We start from the raw sequence: 17,236 nt of genomic DNA on the forward strand, positions 1-17,236 counted from the left end.
TAATATGTTGTTGAGTTGTGTTCTTACACTGGTACAGTCATGCCCTATAAGAGATGTATGACTGCGCATGTGCGAAAATAAATAAAGTGCATTTTTCCCCCGTTCTGGTTAAAACACCAATGATGAACATGTGTGTTTATTCCTCCGTTAAGTAAACCGGTATTCCTGTCCTGAAGATGTCAGCACCAACACAACCAAATGAACAAAAGAGAAAAAAGAGAAAGACAAAGGAAAACGGAATCTACAGTGCAAAAAACAAAAGACATCATGGACAACAAAATCATAACAGCAAGGCCAAATGAAAATATGCTTGAGTGCATATATGACACTATTTACATGTGTGTATGTGTGTGTGTGTGTGTCTGTGTATGTGCACAGGTGTGTGTTTGAATGAAATTGTGTGTATATGCATGTGTACAAACACCTGGGCGGCATCAGCCTCAGGCAAACAGGATTAGCTGCCCGCCCGCCAGTCTAGCATCACTACTCTGGACGGTTCTGACTTAGAATATGTGGACAACTACAAATACGTAGGTGTCTGGTTAGACTGTAAACTCTCCTTCCAGACTTACATTAAGCATCTCTAATCCAAAATTAAATCTAGAATCGGCTTCCTATTTCGCAACAAAGCATCCTTCACTCATGCTGCCAAACATACCCTCGTAAAACGTCCTATCCTACCGATCCTTGACTTCGGCGATGTCATTTACAAAATAACCTCCAACACTCTACTCAGCAAATTGGATGTAGTCTATCACAGTGCCATCTGTTTTGTCACCAAAGCCCCATATACTACCCACCACTGCGACCTGTATGATCTCGTTGGCTGGCCCTCGCTTCATATTCGTCGCCAAACCCACTGGCTCCAGGTCATCTATAAGTCCTTGCTTGGTAAAGCCCCGCCTAAAGCTCACTGGTCACCATAGCAGCACCCACCTGTAGCACACACTCCAGCAGGTATATTTCACTGGTCATCCCCAAAGCCAACTCCTCCTTCGGCCTCCTTTCCTTCCAGTTCTCTGCTGTCAATGACTGGAACGAATTGCAAAAATCACTGAAGCTGGAGTCTTATATCTCCCTCACTAACTTTAAGCATCAGCTGTCAGAGCGGTTGAAGGGCATGCATTTAGTTTTACTAGCGTTTAAGAGCATTTGACGTTTAAGAGCCCATCTGTAAATAGCCTACCTCATCCCCATATTGTTATTCATTTTTTTGCTCCTTTGCACCCCAGTATCTCTACTTGCACATTCATCTTCTGCACATCTATCACTCCAGTGTTTATTTGCTAAATTGTAATTATTTCGCCACTATGGCCTATTTATTGCCTTACATCCCTAATCTTACTACATTTGCACACACTGTATATAGATTTTTCTATTGTGTTATTGACTGTACATTTGTTTATCCCATGTGTAACTCTGTGTTGTTTGTGTCACACTGTTTTGCGTTATCTTGGCCAGGTCGCAGTTGTAACTTGTTCTCAACTGGCCTACCTGGTTAAATAAATGTGAAATAAACATAAAAAATTGTTGTAACAACATTTCCCCTCAGTGTCATTCAAACTTACTTTTTGTTTCATTTAGACATTTTTTTACTTTTATGTTTGACTGTCATTCTATCCCCCTTCTAGCAACTCCACTCGCACTTGTCTCTAATGCTGACAGTAGGCCTACTTAGTAGATTTTCTCAGAACATACAATGCATATGCTCTTGACTAATGCTCTTTGATGTGCTAAATAATGTCAATTTCTGATGCTTATTTGAGTTTTTAGGACATGTTCAATAATTGGACAAATATTAAATCCATATAATCGTTTCAGACACTAGCTAACTTTTTCTATGCCATCTGCATGGGCACTCGCAAACTGCAAGCTAAAAGCCCTGTAATTGGTAGCCGAGCACCAAGAATCACTTATTTTCTGCTGTGGAGTTCCAACTGTCATTTTTGATTTTGGGCGCCACAAATGAGTTTGTAAACTGTATGTGGTCAAAACTGACAACTGAAATAACGTTAGCTAATTTGGCCAGCAGCCAGTAGGGCTGGCCAGCAAGCTAGGCTTTTTAGGGGGTTAAAGCTAACTGGTAACCTAGCTAGCTAAGGAATTACACATTTTCCTCCCCTTCAGTTTGTTTTACCCTCTATCAAGCCTCAAGCTGACAGCTAACGTTTTAAAACGTTTGGGCGTATTTTGTATTACTGGTTAATATAAGATAGCTAGCTAACTAACTTAGCTAGCCTTTTCCAGTTAGTTTTCTCATCATTAACGAAGCAGGTAGAGTAGCTCCATTACCTTGTTTATGGTTATGTGAAATGACAACATGTTCTTGCAATATCGACACAATTTTGATTCATGCGTTTACAGTTTGGAGTGGACCAGAGACCAACACTACCACCATCGCATCCATTGTCCATGATAAACAGGGCTGGCAGGGGGATAGAGGGTGTGCAACTTTTATTTTCTGTAAAAACTTTTTTGTTGTTGCAATGATTGGCTTACATTTGCATCTTTACAGAAAACAGGTGTGATTGGAGCTCTGGAATTGCTATGCTGCATTTTTTAAACAGAAATAACAGAGAAATGCTTTGGATTAAATGTGACGACGTTTGCTTTTCAGTGCCTTGTAGCCCACTACTGAATATGGTGCAAATGTATGCTCAGATACACTATATGTACAAAAGTATGTGGACACCCTTCCAAATTAGTGGATTCGGCTATTTCAGTCACACCCGTTGCTGACAGGTGTATAAAATTGAGCACACGGCCATGCAATCTCCATAGACAAACATTGGCAGGAGAATGACCTTATTGAAGAGCTCAGTGACTTACAACATGGCACCGTCATAGGATGGCACCTTTCCGTTCAAGTCAGTTCTTCAAATTTCTGCCTTGCTAGATCTTCCCCGGTCAACTGTAAGTGCTGTTATTGTGAAGTGGAAAGGTCTAGGAGCAACAGCTGTGAAGTGGTAGGCCACCCAAGCTCACAGAACGGGACCGCCGAGTGCTGAAATCATCTGTCCTCGGTTGCAACACTCACTACTGAGTTCCAAACTGCCTCTGGAAGCAACGTCAGCACAATAACTGTTCGTCGGGAGCTTCATGAAATGGGTTTCTATGGCTGAGCAGCCGCACACAAGCCTAAGATCAGCATGCACAATGCCACGCGTCGGCTGGAGTGGTGTAAATCTCGCCCCCATTGGACTCTGGAGCAGTGGAAATTTGGGTTTGGTGGATGCTAGGAGAATGCTACCTGCCCGAATGCATAGTGCCAACTGTAAAGTTTGGTGGAGGAGGAATAATGGTCTGGGGCTGTTTTTCATGGTTGGGCTAGGCTCCTTAGTTCCAGTGAAGGGAAATCTTAACACTACATGGTATTCTAAGCAATTCTGTGCTTCCAACTTTGTGGCAACAGTTTGGGGAAGCCCCTTTCCTGTTTTAGCATGACAATGCCCCTGTGCACAAAGCGAGGTCCATACGGTAATGGTTTGTCGAGATCGGTATGGAAGAACATGACTGGCCTGCACAGAGCCCTGACCTCAACACCATCGAACACCTTTGGGATGAATTGGAACAGCGACTGTGAGCCAGGCCTAATCGCCCAAAATCAGTGCCCGACCTCACTAATGCTCTTAAGCACTCGGCGGACCCGTTCTGTGAGGTTATGTGGCCTACCACTTCACGGCTGAGCCGTTGTTGCTCCTAGATGTTTCCACTTCACAATAACATCACTAACATTTGTCCGGGGCAGCTCTAGCAGGACAGAAATTTGACGAACTGACTTGTTGTTTAGGTGGCATCCTATGATGGTGCCATGTTGAAAGCCACTGAGCTCCTCAGTAATGCCATACTACTGCCAATGTTTGTCTATGGAGATTGCATGGCTGTGTGCTCCATTTTATACACCTGTCAGCAACGGATGTGGCTGAAATAGCGAATCCACCAATTTGAGGGGTGTCCACATACTTTTGTATATATAGTGTATGTCAGCTTGTTGACATTACGGAGTTAAAATATTATACAAGTATGTAAGTGGGTTTAAGGGATCTCACCCCAGATATCTCCCTGAACTCATATGGTAGCAGGGAGATTTCTGAGGTCTGGATTGGATGCATGTAGAAACTGTTATTACGTTATTACAATAACATAATGTTATTACAATGTGTTATGTGTTAAACCCTACAACCCGACCTGAGCACTCCGTTCTGCCGCATCTGGTCTCTTGGTCATTCCACCCCGTCAGCTCTCACTCAGCCCAGTCAAATCTTTTCTCTGTCCTGGCACCCCAATGGTGGAATCAACTTCCCCTTGTAGCTAGGACAGCAAAGTTCCTACCCATCTTCCGAAAATGTCTGAAATCCTCCCTCTTCAAAGAGTATCTTAAATGAATCCTGTACTTATTGAGGGAAAATGAACTTGCTACGACTGTGATATGGGATTGTCTCACACAGCTATCTTAAGATGAATGCACTAATTGTAAGTCGCTCTGGATAAGAGCGTCTGCTAAGTAACTAAAATGTAAACGTTACAAGAGTAATTACAGCGTTACTACACCGATTTATAGCAAAGTGTTACTAAAGTGTTAAATGTTACCAAACAGCACATATTGCAGATTGGTTATTTTCACATGGGGACCTACTGCGGTATACTCAGTAAAGCTGCCCTTTGACCTTGAAGGCTATAAATAGAGCAGTAGGAGATGGGCTAATACAATACATGCTGATCAGGCAGGACGAGAAACAGAGCCTTCACTCCTGGGTCTGTTTCTACTGTCTATTAACAAAACCTAAGCCTGAAAATTTTAAAAAGTGATACATTGTCAAAACTCCATAGAATCGCACATTGGCTCCTATATCACAAAGTCACCTAAAATGGAGAAATCTGATATTAAGTGACAGTGACCAACTCACCTGAGGAGGATTTGAGCAATATACAGTAAAACAACATTGAAATACTGTAAGTTCACCCTAAACAAGTATGCTATTCACCACCTTCTGAGCCAGTTTTGAACAGTTGCATCTGGAAGTGCTACTGAAGTCAAACAGTTGCCTGAGTCAAGGCTTGTGGGAAGAGCAGTAGCCTGGCCTTCCATTGTAGTGTGACCGCAGCACTCTCTGCATATTTCGGCTCACCCATCATCACCGGGTCTACTCAGCTCAATATGGGGCGAGTGGAGTAATTCAACACTACTAAAGAAATGTTAGTGTTGAGAGCTGTGTGTGTGTGTGTAATTGTGTGTAGCTGCCTCTTTGGAGGTTAAAAGGAATGCAGTGAACCAATTAAACTCCATTTGCTTCAACATTAAAGGTAGAGACTGGTTTCAACGATGATTTTAGCGATTGCTTCTTCTTTCATCTGGCCGCTGATTAACTTAGATATTGTGTCTGGACTCACTTTCTATACAGCAAAGGAAGCTAAAATGATTAGAATAATTATTCATGATATGATGAGTGATGTCACCCTGACTTCATCTTAACATGGAATATGTCATGTTTTAATGCTTTGCCTTCTCAAGAGACACCATTCAAAGTGCAGTTTGGCAGACCCAAACTTTCCACCCAAAATGTTGACCTAAAAGTATTTTATACATACAGAATCAGCAGTAGTTTGCTGTTTACAAGAAGTCATAAGGGAAGTTTTCCTTCATATGTCATTTGTTTGTGTCGTAGACTACCATTTAAAAGTTTGGGGTCACTTAGAAATGTCCTTGTTTTTGAAAGAAAAGCAAAAAAAACTGTCCATTGAAATAACATCAAATTGATCAGAAATACAATGCAGACATTGTTAAGGTTGGAAATGACTATTGTAGCTGGAAATGGCTGATTTATTTGTGGAAATCTACATAAGCGTACAGAGGCCTATTATCAGCAACCATCACTCCTGTGATCCAATGGCACGTTGTTAGCTAATCCAAGTTTATAATTTTAAAAGGATAATTGACCATTAGAAAACCCTTTTGCAATTATGTTAGCCCAGCTGATGAAAGAAGCAATAAAACTGGCCTTCTTTAGACTAGTTAAGTATCTGGAGCATCAGCATTTGTGGGTTTGATTACAGGCTCAAAATGGCCAGAAACAAAAAACTTTATTCTGAAACTCGTCAGTCTATTCTTGTTCTGTGAAATGAAGGCTATTCCATGCAAGAAATTGCCAAGTAACTGAAGATCTCGAACAACGCTGTGTACTACTCCCTTCACAGAACAGCGCAAACTGGCTCTAACCAGAATAGAAAGAGGAGTGGGAGGCCCCGGTGCACAACTGAGCAAGAGTGTCTAGTTTGAAAAACAGACGCCTCACAAGTCCTAAACTGGCAGCTTCATTAAATAGTACCCGCAAAACCCCAGTCTCAACGTCAACATTGAAGAGGCGACTCCGCGATGCTGACCAGGTTGAGAGAAAATACTAACAGGTGAACTCGAATGTTACAGTATGTTATATATTTGTTGTAGAAACTATGGCATTAAATTATGTCAACTACATAAAGTATAGTTTTTCTACAATAAAGTCATTTATGCATATACCCAAAGATGTCCTGTTTATGCCCCATGTGTTCATACCCTCACATATCAATATAACACCTAGCCGAAGACCCACCTGTCATTCACTTCTTTACACACACAGACACCCTCTGAGCACTGAGAGACAGTGGCATACAGGACACAGAGAGAGAGTTTGCGATACACAGAGGAATACCAACAAGAGAGGGATACAGTCTAGACAATAGAGGTAAGACAATGTTAGTATTGTTTCGGGGTGGTGATGGTGGTGGCGGGCTGAGTGTTAAAACTCATTGTAAGGATCCAGTATTTAAAAAAAATATATATTTCAGATTCTCTTTAAACCCTGTAGGATTGTTTGCTATTTTATGATGTAATGCTATTCTAAAGGATAAGGTATTTTCTACATGGTCCATAAGATAATGAGCAATATTCTTACAGTGGATTTGTACTATACAGTGTCTATTCAAATAGAGCATAGCAATCAAATCATAGCTAATGTACAGTGCCTTGCAAAAGTATTCACCCCCCTTGGCGTTTTCCCTATTTTGTTGCATTACAACCTATAATTTAAATGGATTTTTATTTCAATTTCATGTAATGGACATACACAAAATAGTCCAAATTGGTGAAGTGAAATGAAAAAAATTAAGAACGGAAAAGTGGTGCATGCATATGTATTCACCCCCTTTGCTATGAAGCCCCTAAATAAGATCTGGTGCAACCAATTACCTTCAGAAGTCACATAAGGTCACGACTTCCGCCGAAGTCGGTCCCTCTCCTTGTTCAGGCGGTGTTCGGCGGTTGACGTCACCGACCTGCTAACCATCGCTGATCCATTTTTCATTTTCCATTGGTTCTGGCTTGTCTTACATCACACCTGGTTCCAATCTCATCAATTACATGTTGTGTATTTAACCCTCTGTTTCCCCTCATTTCCTTGTCGGTGATTGTTTGTTGTATGTGATGTGCAAGTTATGTTCTGGTGCGCGACGGGTTTTGTACCCACTTTTATTATTTTGTATATTTAGTTTTTTGGAGTTTTGTGAGTACTTATTAAACGACTCCGTTTATACCAAGTTCGTTCTCCTGCGCCTGACTTCCCTGCCACCAGCACGCACCCATTACACATAATTAATGAAATAAAGTCCACCTGCGTGCAATCTAAGTGTCACATGATCTGTCACATGATCTCAGTATATATACACCTGTTCTGAAAGGCTAAAGAGTCTGCAACATCACTAAGCAAGGGGCACCACCAAACAAGCGGCACCATGAATACCAAGGAGCTCTCCAAACAGGTCAGGGACAAAGTTGTGGAGAAGTACAGATCAGGGTTGGGTTATAAAAAAATATCTGAAACTTTGATCATCCCACGGAGCATCATTAAATCCATTATAAAAAATTGAAAGAATATGGCACCACAACAAACCTGCCAAGAGAGGGCCGACCACCAAAACTCACGGACCAGGCAAGGAGGGCATTAATCAGAGAAGCAACAAAGAGATCAAAGATAACCCTGAAGGATCTGCAAAGCTCCACAGCGGAGATTGGAGTATCTGTCCATAGAACCACTTTAAGCTGTACACTCCACAGAGTTGGGCTTTACGGAAGAGTGACCAGAAAAAAGCCATTGCTTAAAGAAAAAAAATAAGCAAACACGTTTGGTGTTCACCAAAAGGCATGTGGGAGACTCCCCAAGCACATGGAAGAAGGTACTCTGGTCAGATGAGGCTAAACTTTGCTTTTTGGCCATCAAGGTAAACGCTATGTCTGGCACAAACCCAACACCTCGCATCACCGCGAGAACACCATCCCCACAGTGAAGCATGGTGGTGGCAGCATCATGCTGTGGGGATGTTTTTCATCGGCAGGGACTGGGAAACTGATCAGAATTGAAGGAATGATGAATGGCGCTAAATACAGGAAAATTCTTGAGGGAAACCTGTTTCAGTCTTCCAGGGATTTGAGACTGGGACGGAGGTTCACCTTCCAGCAGGATAATGACCCTAAGCATACTGCTAAAGCAACACTCGAGTGGTTTAAGGGGAAACATTTAAATGTCTTGGAATGGCCTAGTCAAAGGCCAGACCTCAATCCAATTGAGAATCTGTGGTATGACTTAATGATTTTGGTATGACTCAGAAATCTCAGTGGCTAGATGTGCCAAGCTTATAGAGAAGTATCCCAAGACACTTGCAGCTGTAATTGTGGCTCTACAAAGTATTGACTTTGGGGGGGTGAATAGTTATGCACGCTCAAGTTTTCAGTTTTTTTGTCTTATTTCTTTTTTGTTTCACAATAAAATATATTTTGCATCTTCAAAGTGGTAGGCATGTTGTGTAAATCAAATAATACAACCCCCCCAAATATATTTTAATTCCAGGTTGTAAGGCAACAAAATAGGAAAAATGCCAAGGGGGTAAATACTTTCGCAAGGCACTGTATCAACAGGAAACACATCTTCTTAGTTTATATATCAAAAATATAAAAAAATGTCAATGTATTTCCAGGCTGTTTTTACAGGATGAAGCCCAGACGGCTGCTTTCCTCCGTGGAGCTGCTGCCCACCATCAGTGAGCTGCAGGAAGGAGTTCTGGAGGATGGGGAAGACGAATACCCCACTATGGAGGAGTATGTGGACTCCATCAAGAAACTCTCCCAGACCACCCCATACCCCCTCCACGGCCCACTCCGGGGGCACCGACGATGAATGACCTGCTTGGCCACCCATCCTGTCAGAAGATGCTCCACTGTAGCCCCATTGGCGCCCTATAACAAATCCATGGCATATACTCCTCGGATCCCCAGTGGTCTATCGGATGTGTCACTGATGGTCGCCCATCATTTGGACTGTGTAACCCGGGTATGTTCCAGCCGAGACCCCCTGGATTGGTTGTTTGCGCAGGCCCAGTTTTCCGGGTTGACGTGACTAAGAAAGTCCTAGGCTTCTGTTTATGACGGTGCTGTTGAAAAGGCCGCAGGGCTTTGCGGAACTGTTTGGTGAACAGGAAGCATAGTCTGGTTTACATTACTGGATTAACCCAGCCTGGGATTGGAGGTCGAGGTAGTCAGGGATGATTTGTGAACGTTGTCTTAACTCTCCAATGTATTCTACTGTATGGACTGAGTCCCTCCAGGCATGACCAGAGTTGAAGGGTGTCCTAATATGGACACCGTAGAGGAAGACACCTTACAAAGTGAGGGATGAAAAAGGAGGGGGCAGCCCAATGAATTTACACTTTATCTGCTTTATCTCTCTGGATTCCCTCGTAATGAGAATCTTTTTGTAAGGAACTCTTTTGTAAATAGAAGCTGTAAATACTGTACATGATTGTCTGTAAATATTTTTGTGACCAACACAATTAAAACAACATGGTATTCAAAAACATTTTTCACAGCCATTGACTCTGTCACTCACAATCAAGACAATTCTTTTCTCTTTGTCTTCAAGACAGACATTTCTCTTTTCTTTATGGGCCAGCAAATGGTATCTATTTTCTTTGTTAAGCACTCCTGTGTGCTCTGGTTCTGGTCTGTTAGGGTCCTTAAGTTTCTGTTTCTTCTAAATGTCGCAAGCGTGTGGTAAGCCAAGACAGCTGGCGCTACAGTGCATTAGCAATACAGCTACCTTGGCCTAGGTCCATCCCCCTATCATATCAAGAGGAAGGGAGGAAACAGGGAGGCCTGCTTTTCCAGTGATACAGTTACACTGAAATGTAAATCAATATTGTTTCCAATACCCAGAATATAGATATATAGAATATAGATGACATTACAGATTCTACTGAAACGTCATCAGGTCCTGTTCCGAAGAAATACCGCACTCATTTTAAGACGTTAAGTAACAATGTTTTTCAGTGTACATTACCATGAAATGACACTTTATGAGAAAGAGCAACGGTATTTGCGATAACCCCCCAAATTTGTGTTAGTCATGATCTTGGGTATCTTGAACTTGGCTCATTCGCGGTGGCTCACATAATTGGAGGTGGTAGTCAGAGTACAGTACTGGTCATATGATAAATTGTGAATGAACCAAAAAGTCAAATCAGGCCATTACCACTCAACTTGCTGAGCACGGACCCACTGGATTAGTTCATTTGAGCAGAATTGGTCAAATATCATACAACCACAGGAGGTTGGTGGCACCTTAATTGGGGAGGACAGGCTCTTGGTAATGGCTTGAGCGGGATAAGTAGAATGGCATCAAATACATGGTTTCCATGTGTTTGATGCCACTCCATTTGTTCTGTTCCAGCCATTATGAGCCGTACTCCCCTTAGCAGCCTCCACTGCATACAACTACATAATGCATAAACCAGCTTTTTTGAAATTTGCTGATGTAATCATATGTAGTGTAATTACATTTAAAAACAGGTGTATCTACCTTGTTATTTATCATGAAAAAACATGTTTAAAACCGGACATATCACGCCACAGAATAGGAGACATTTAGTATCTCAACAGGCTTCCATTTTTCTTCAAGAAAATTACTGACGGTTGTGGCTGCTTTGCGTGATGTATTGTTGTCTCTACCTTCTTGCCCTTTGTGCTGTTGTCTGTACCCAGTAATGTATGTACCATGTTTTGTGCTCCTACCATGTTGTGTTGCTACCATGTTGTCGTCATGTTGTGTTGCTACCATGCTGTGTTGTCATGTGTTGCTGCCTTGCTATGTTGTTGTCTTAGTCGTGTTGTCTCGCTTGTCGTGATATGTGTTTTGTCATATATTTATATTGTCACGGCCGTCGTATAAAGTGGACCAAAATGCAGCGGGAGTCTGTATACGCATCTTTTTTTATATTGAAGAAAGAAGGAAAACACACGTATACAAAAACAACGACAACAAACAGTCCTGTAAGGCATACAGCTATACACGAAATAACTACCCACAAATCCCATAGAAAAAACACCCCTCTTAAATAGGACCTTCAATTAGAAGCAACTAGGAGCAGCTGCTTCCAATTGAAGGTCAACCCAACAAACACCACATAGAAATAGACATACTAGAACTAACATAGAAATAGACTAACAAGAACATAACCCAACAAACCCCGAAACACTCTAAACAAACACGCCTCTTAAATAAGAACATAGCCCAACAAACCCCGAAACACTCTAAACAAACACCCCCTGCCACGTCCTGACCAAACTACAATAACAAAATAACCCCTTATACTGGTCAGGACGTGACAGTACCCCAAAGATGCAGACCCCGGATGCACCTTAAACAAAAACACAAAAATAAACCCAAAACAAAAATAATCCCAAACTAAAGGGAGGGAAGGGAGGGTGGCCACCGTCACTGACGGTTCTTGTGCTACACCCCCCTCCCCAACCTCCTACTACGGAGGTGGCTCAGGCTCCGGCCTTACTCCCCAACCTAACCTGTCCACCCCCGCTAACTGGTTATTATATATTACCCCTCCCGAAGTCTCTGGACTAAGGTGCATCGCTGAAGACCTCGGGCTGAATGCGCGTCGCTGGCGACCTCGGGCTGAATGCGCGTCACTGGAGACCTCGGACTGAATGCGCGTCGCTGGAGACCTCGGGCTGAATGCACGTCGCTGGAGACCTCGGGCTGAATGCACGTCGCTGGAGACCTCGGGCTGGCGGGCGACTCTGGGAGCTCCGGACTGGAGGGCAACTCTGGGAGCTCCGGACTGGAGGGGGACTGTAGGGCGACTCTCGGTTCCGGACTGTAGGCCGTCTCTCTCGGTTCCAGACTGTAGGCCGTCGCCGGAAGCTCTGGACGGGGAGCTGTTGCCGGAAGCTCTGGACGGGGAGCTGTCGCCAGAAGCTCTGGACGGGGAGCTGTCGCCGGAAGCTCTGGACGGGGAGCTGTCGCCGGAAGCTCTGGACGGGGACTGCGCACTGAAAGCCTGATGCGTGGGGCTGGCTTTGGAGATGCCAGACTATTTACACACCACAAGGCTAGTGCGAGGAGCAGGAGCAGGACCTACTGGACTGGGCTGATGTACTGGAGGCCTGGGGCTGGTACTGGAGGTACCAGACTGGGGACACGCACCCCAAGGCTAGTGCGAGGAGCGGGAACAGGACATACTGGACTGGGCTGACGCACTGGAGGCCTGGTGCGTGGTGCTGGCTTTGGAGATGCCAGACTGGAAACACGCACCTCAAGGCTAGTGCGAGGAGCGGGAACAGGACGTACTGGACCATAAGCAGGCACCGGCGGTCTGGAGCGCACCGCCTGCACAACCCGTCCTGGCTGGATGGTAACAGTAGCCCTGCATGAGCGGAGTGCTGGCACAGGGCGAACTGGGCTGTGCAGAGGCCTGATGGCTGCCGTGCGTAGAGCAGGCGTAGGGTAGCCTGGGCCTAGGAGGCGCACTGGTGGCCAGATGTGCTGTGCAGGCATACTCCTACCCTAGCACGGCACTTGCGAGGAGCTGGGATCGCTCGCACCGGACTGTGCGTGCGCATGGGCAAGATCGTGCGCACTTACACATACACCGGCGCTCTCACTGCCAAACGCTCCCCATAATAAACACGGGAAGTTGGCTTAGGGCTTACCCTAGGCCCAGCCAAACTGCCCGTGTGCCCCCCCCCCCCCAATTTTTTTGGGGCTGCCTCTCGCACTTGCCTCTCGGTGCGTATAATGCCTCATAATAGCGCCGCTCCACCTTGGCTGCCTCCAGCTCCTCCTTAGGGCGCCGGTACTGCCCAGCCTGGTGCCAAGGTCCTGCCCCATGCAGAATCTTTTCCCATGTCCATGACTCCACAGAGCTCTGCTGCTGCTCCTTCCTCCGCTGCTTGGTCCGTTTGTGGTGGGTAGTTCTGTCACGGCCGTCGTATAATGTGGACCAAAATGCAGCGGGAGTCTGTATACTCATCTTTTTTTTTATTGAAGAAAAAAGGAAAAACAAAACAAAACACATGTATACAAAAAACGAGAAACAGTCCTGTAAGGCATACAGCTATACACGAAACAACTACCCACAAATCCCATAGAAAAAACACCCCTCTTAAATAGGACCTTCAATTAGAAGCAACTAGGAGCAGCTGCTTCCAATTGAAGGTCAACCCAACAAACACCACATAGAAATAGACATACTAGAACTAACATAGAAATAGACTAACAAGAACATAACCCAACAAACCCCGAAACACTCTAAACAAACACCCCTCTTAAATAAGAACATAGCCCAACAAACCCCGAAACACTCTAAACAAACACCCCCTGCCACGTCCTGGCCAAACTACAATAACAAAATAACCCCTTATACTGGTCAGGACGTGACATATATTTTATTTATTTTTAATCCCAGCCCCCGTCCCCGCAGGAGGCCTTTTGACTTTTGGTAGGCCGTCATTGTAAATAAGAATTTGTTCTTAACTGACTTGCCTAGTTAAATCAAGGTTAAATAAACAAATAAAAAATAAAAGAAAGACATGGGGACATAAGCCCGAAAACTAATCTCTGACAAAACACAACACACATGACTGAAAACACCAGACACATCCTGCGTGTTAGGCCCAGTCACTATTCATCACCATGATAATCATTCACTTCTGGTAAAACAGGTGTCGGTCTACAGACATGTTCTAGTGTTGACTAGCATGATTAGTATGACATGGTAGATTTAGGTTGGGGGTTCACAGAATAGAGATGACTGGTTATCGTGTCATCATGATGTTCCTGCGGCTGTTGTTGTTGCTACTTGCCCCAGACAGCATATCTGACCTGGGTATGCTGGTGGAGGAGGAGAAGAACCATCAACATTCTTCGCAGTTTATACACTTTTGCTTTCACTTTTCCTGTTATTTCTATCCAAGAAAGTTTGGGGTGAAGTTTGTCTTAATACGAGACCCTCTTCCGAAGTACCATCTCTCATTTGACCCCCAGATCTGTGATGTCATAAAGAGCAGTTTTCAGGAGGAGGAAGTAATTGGAAGGAGACTTCGGATCTGTCCAACTAATGAATCCGAGACAGCTTAATCTACATTATTTAAAATAACAGGTTTGCAGACAGCTCTGCCTGCAAATAGGCCACTTCAACATTAATCACCGTAACTTGCAACGCTGAGTCACCCTGGCTTTCACATTCCCACAGTCACAGTTAGGAAGTTAGGAGTTAAGACTCTCGCGGCCAACTTTTTATCTGCAGACTCCCAGCTTCCCTCCGCCCCTTCCACCCTCCACTCTGTAGTCCAACATTCCTTCATTTCTACCCTAGTGAGCTGGGAAATTCCAGTGAGAGCTATTTCTTCAACGTTTGCCGGGAAAGAACATGGGATTTGGGAAAACCCTCTGCCGGCAGTTTATAAAAAGGACAATGGATCCCACTAGTTCTTCACTTTTCACTTTCACTTCAAGTGAATCTTACTGCCTCTTGACTCCTCACCTCCCCATCACCTCTCCTCTCGCTACTTATATTCACGATGGCCTTCGCACCAAAAGCCTGCAGTCTTTTCCTGGTGGTTTTGCTGGGAGTTTGTATACAGCTCAACGGAGGTAAGATTTCAAAGTAATTTCTAGCAATGTCAGCTACAATATATGGAATGTACAGTGCAGTGTGCATGCTTTACTAGTTACCTGACTGACTAGGGATTTTGCAGTGACTAGGCTACTGTACATATAGTGTCTGCCATATAGCATACAATTCGTGTAGAATACTATAGAAATTGCAGTTATGTACAGTTTCTTCTCAGAACAAGCATTGTGCAAAAAATGCATTCATGTGAATTCTTATCCAAAATCCAATTTGAAAACATATTTTTCATAAAACAACTTTTCCATTAAAATGTTTGACCGTGTTAATTGATGTTTATAACTCTCATTACAGCTCAGTACGTTCCAGGTGCCAGATGCAAATGCCCAGGAACCATTATGCACACTCAGGAAACCATTGTTGACTTTGAAATCATTGAAAAGACCCATTACTGCGACACTACTGAAATCATGTAAGTACTGTATTTATTTAACCAGAAAGTGGTTTCTCTCTCTTTCTTTCTTTGTTTCTTTCTGACATTAACTTATGACATGACAATCACCTCTATCAGCTTTATATCAGTTGTGTGACACAAGCATTAATTGTGTGTATGTGTCGTTTGTTATTTTCAGTGTTACACTGGCGGAAGATGGAGCCAGAAGGTGCCTGAACCCCGTTGGAAGAAAGGCCATGTTTTTCGTCAACTGCTGGAACAAGTAAGATAGATCAAATCATCAGACTCATCACCACCATACTGAAGCCTTGGCAGAACTATACTGCAGTTATGACAATGTAATAACGTATAGATCAACATTTATCACAATCTAATGACATATAGATCTAATGGTAAAAAAGCTAAGTTACTGTAATTATAAAAGTTACTGTAATTATAGTTTTATCACACCATAAAGTAGCAGACATAAGGCTGAAGCATGTAAAAGCAAAAGACCTTAGCACATACTTTAGAAACATCCTATAGCACTTGACTTAATATAATCCATGTAACATTAGTCCTTTCTGAGAATAACACTCTTCTCCCTCCTTCAAAATAGAATAAACAAGGACGACAAGCACAAGAAGAGGTGTCTTAAGAGAAAAGCAGAGTGAACGTAACGGAGGAGGGGAGAAGGGCCATGGAAAACCCACCAGCTGGATTTTCCCAGAAGTCATGTGACCAAACACACACAAGAAGAATGTTGAGGGCTGACACTGCACTTTAGAGAAAGAGAGAGAGAGGGATTTTCTATTTCCTTTGTGATTTTGTGTTACAGCACTGTATACAACTACAAGTATACAACACTAATTGTGAGACATTTAAAGATATCATAAGTTAAAACTTTATTTATTTTTCTATTTGTTATTTATATATGTGTATATTAATGAACAGATAAATACGAGTTTGATACAACTGAAATAAAAATGTTTTTTATACAACTTAAAGATTCAACGTTCTCTTAATCATAACACTCCATTTGTTATGAATGCTTATACCAAGTCTTATAATGCAATATGAGGTAACACAAGCATTATTACTTGCACAATGAATGCATATGGCCTAATACTCATGGTCTATAGAGAGAGCCATGGGAACAGCTCTTTTAATATTTGGTTACAGAGTATGATACACTCTGGAGAGAGAGAGAGGGTCCCATGAATGGCAACACTGAAATAAGACCCATGATCATGACTTAAACACAGCTGGTCTCAACAGCTGCAGGGGTTGGCTGAGAAATGAAGGCTGGACTTCCAGGTCAGGAGCAAAATGTACTGATGCCATAGCAACCTGGGATGAACCTCGACACACATGACGTTTCTAAACTACTGGAATACATGAAATGAACACACTAGGTGTCACGTCCTGACCAGTATAGAGGTTATTTGTTATTGTAGTTTGGTCAGGACGTGGCAGTTTGATTTATTATTTCCGGGTTTTTGGGGTTATGTTCTAGGTTTGTTTTCTATGTTCTTTCTGGTTTGTTGTATGTCTATGTTTAGGTTGATGGGGGGTTGGACTCTCAATTGGAGGCAGGTGCTTTCTCGTTGCCTCTGATTGAGAGTCCTATATATGGGTATGTGTTTGGTTAAGTGATTGTGGGAGATTGTTTCTTGTTTTGCTGAGTGTGCCTGACAAGACTGTTTTGTTGTTCGTGTGTTTTTCGGTTTGTTATTTTGGTGTTTTCTTGACTTAAAATAAATACAAGATGAGCATCCACATTCCTGCTGCGTTTTGGTCCTCCATTCCCGACGACAACCGTTACACTAGGGTTAGACATATTACAGTCACTTG

At 43.2% G+C, this 17,236-nt stretch overlaps 1 protein-coding gene across 1 annotated transcript; it reads left to right on the forward strand.

Moving 5' to 3' along the window:
* The first annotated feature begins 14,728 nt into the window (after positions 1 to 14,728).
* Positions 14,729 to 16,383, forward strand: LOC115147217 (C-X-C motif chemokine 11). Its single transcript, XM_029689323.1, has 4 exons — positions 14,729 to 14,972; positions 15,304 to 15,421; positions 15,582 to 15,665; positions 16,002 to 16,383. The coding sequence occupies exons 1-4, from the start codon at positions 14,900 to 14,902 to the stop codon at positions 16,054 to 16,056; spliced, it is 330 nt and encodes a 109-aa protein (XP_029545183.1). The 5' UTR covers positions 14,729 to 14,899; the 3' UTR covers positions 16,057 to 16,383.
* The last annotated feature ends 853 nt before the right edge of the window (positions 16,384 to 17,236 follow it).

The sequence above is a fragment of the Salmo trutta genome, chromosome 14 (genome assembly GCF_901001165.1).
Source record: "Salmo trutta chromosome 14, fSalTru1.1, whole genome shotgun sequence".
Taxonomy (NCBI): domain Eukaryota; kingdom Metazoa; phylum Chordata; class Actinopteri; order Salmoniformes; family Salmonidae; genus Salmo; species Salmo trutta.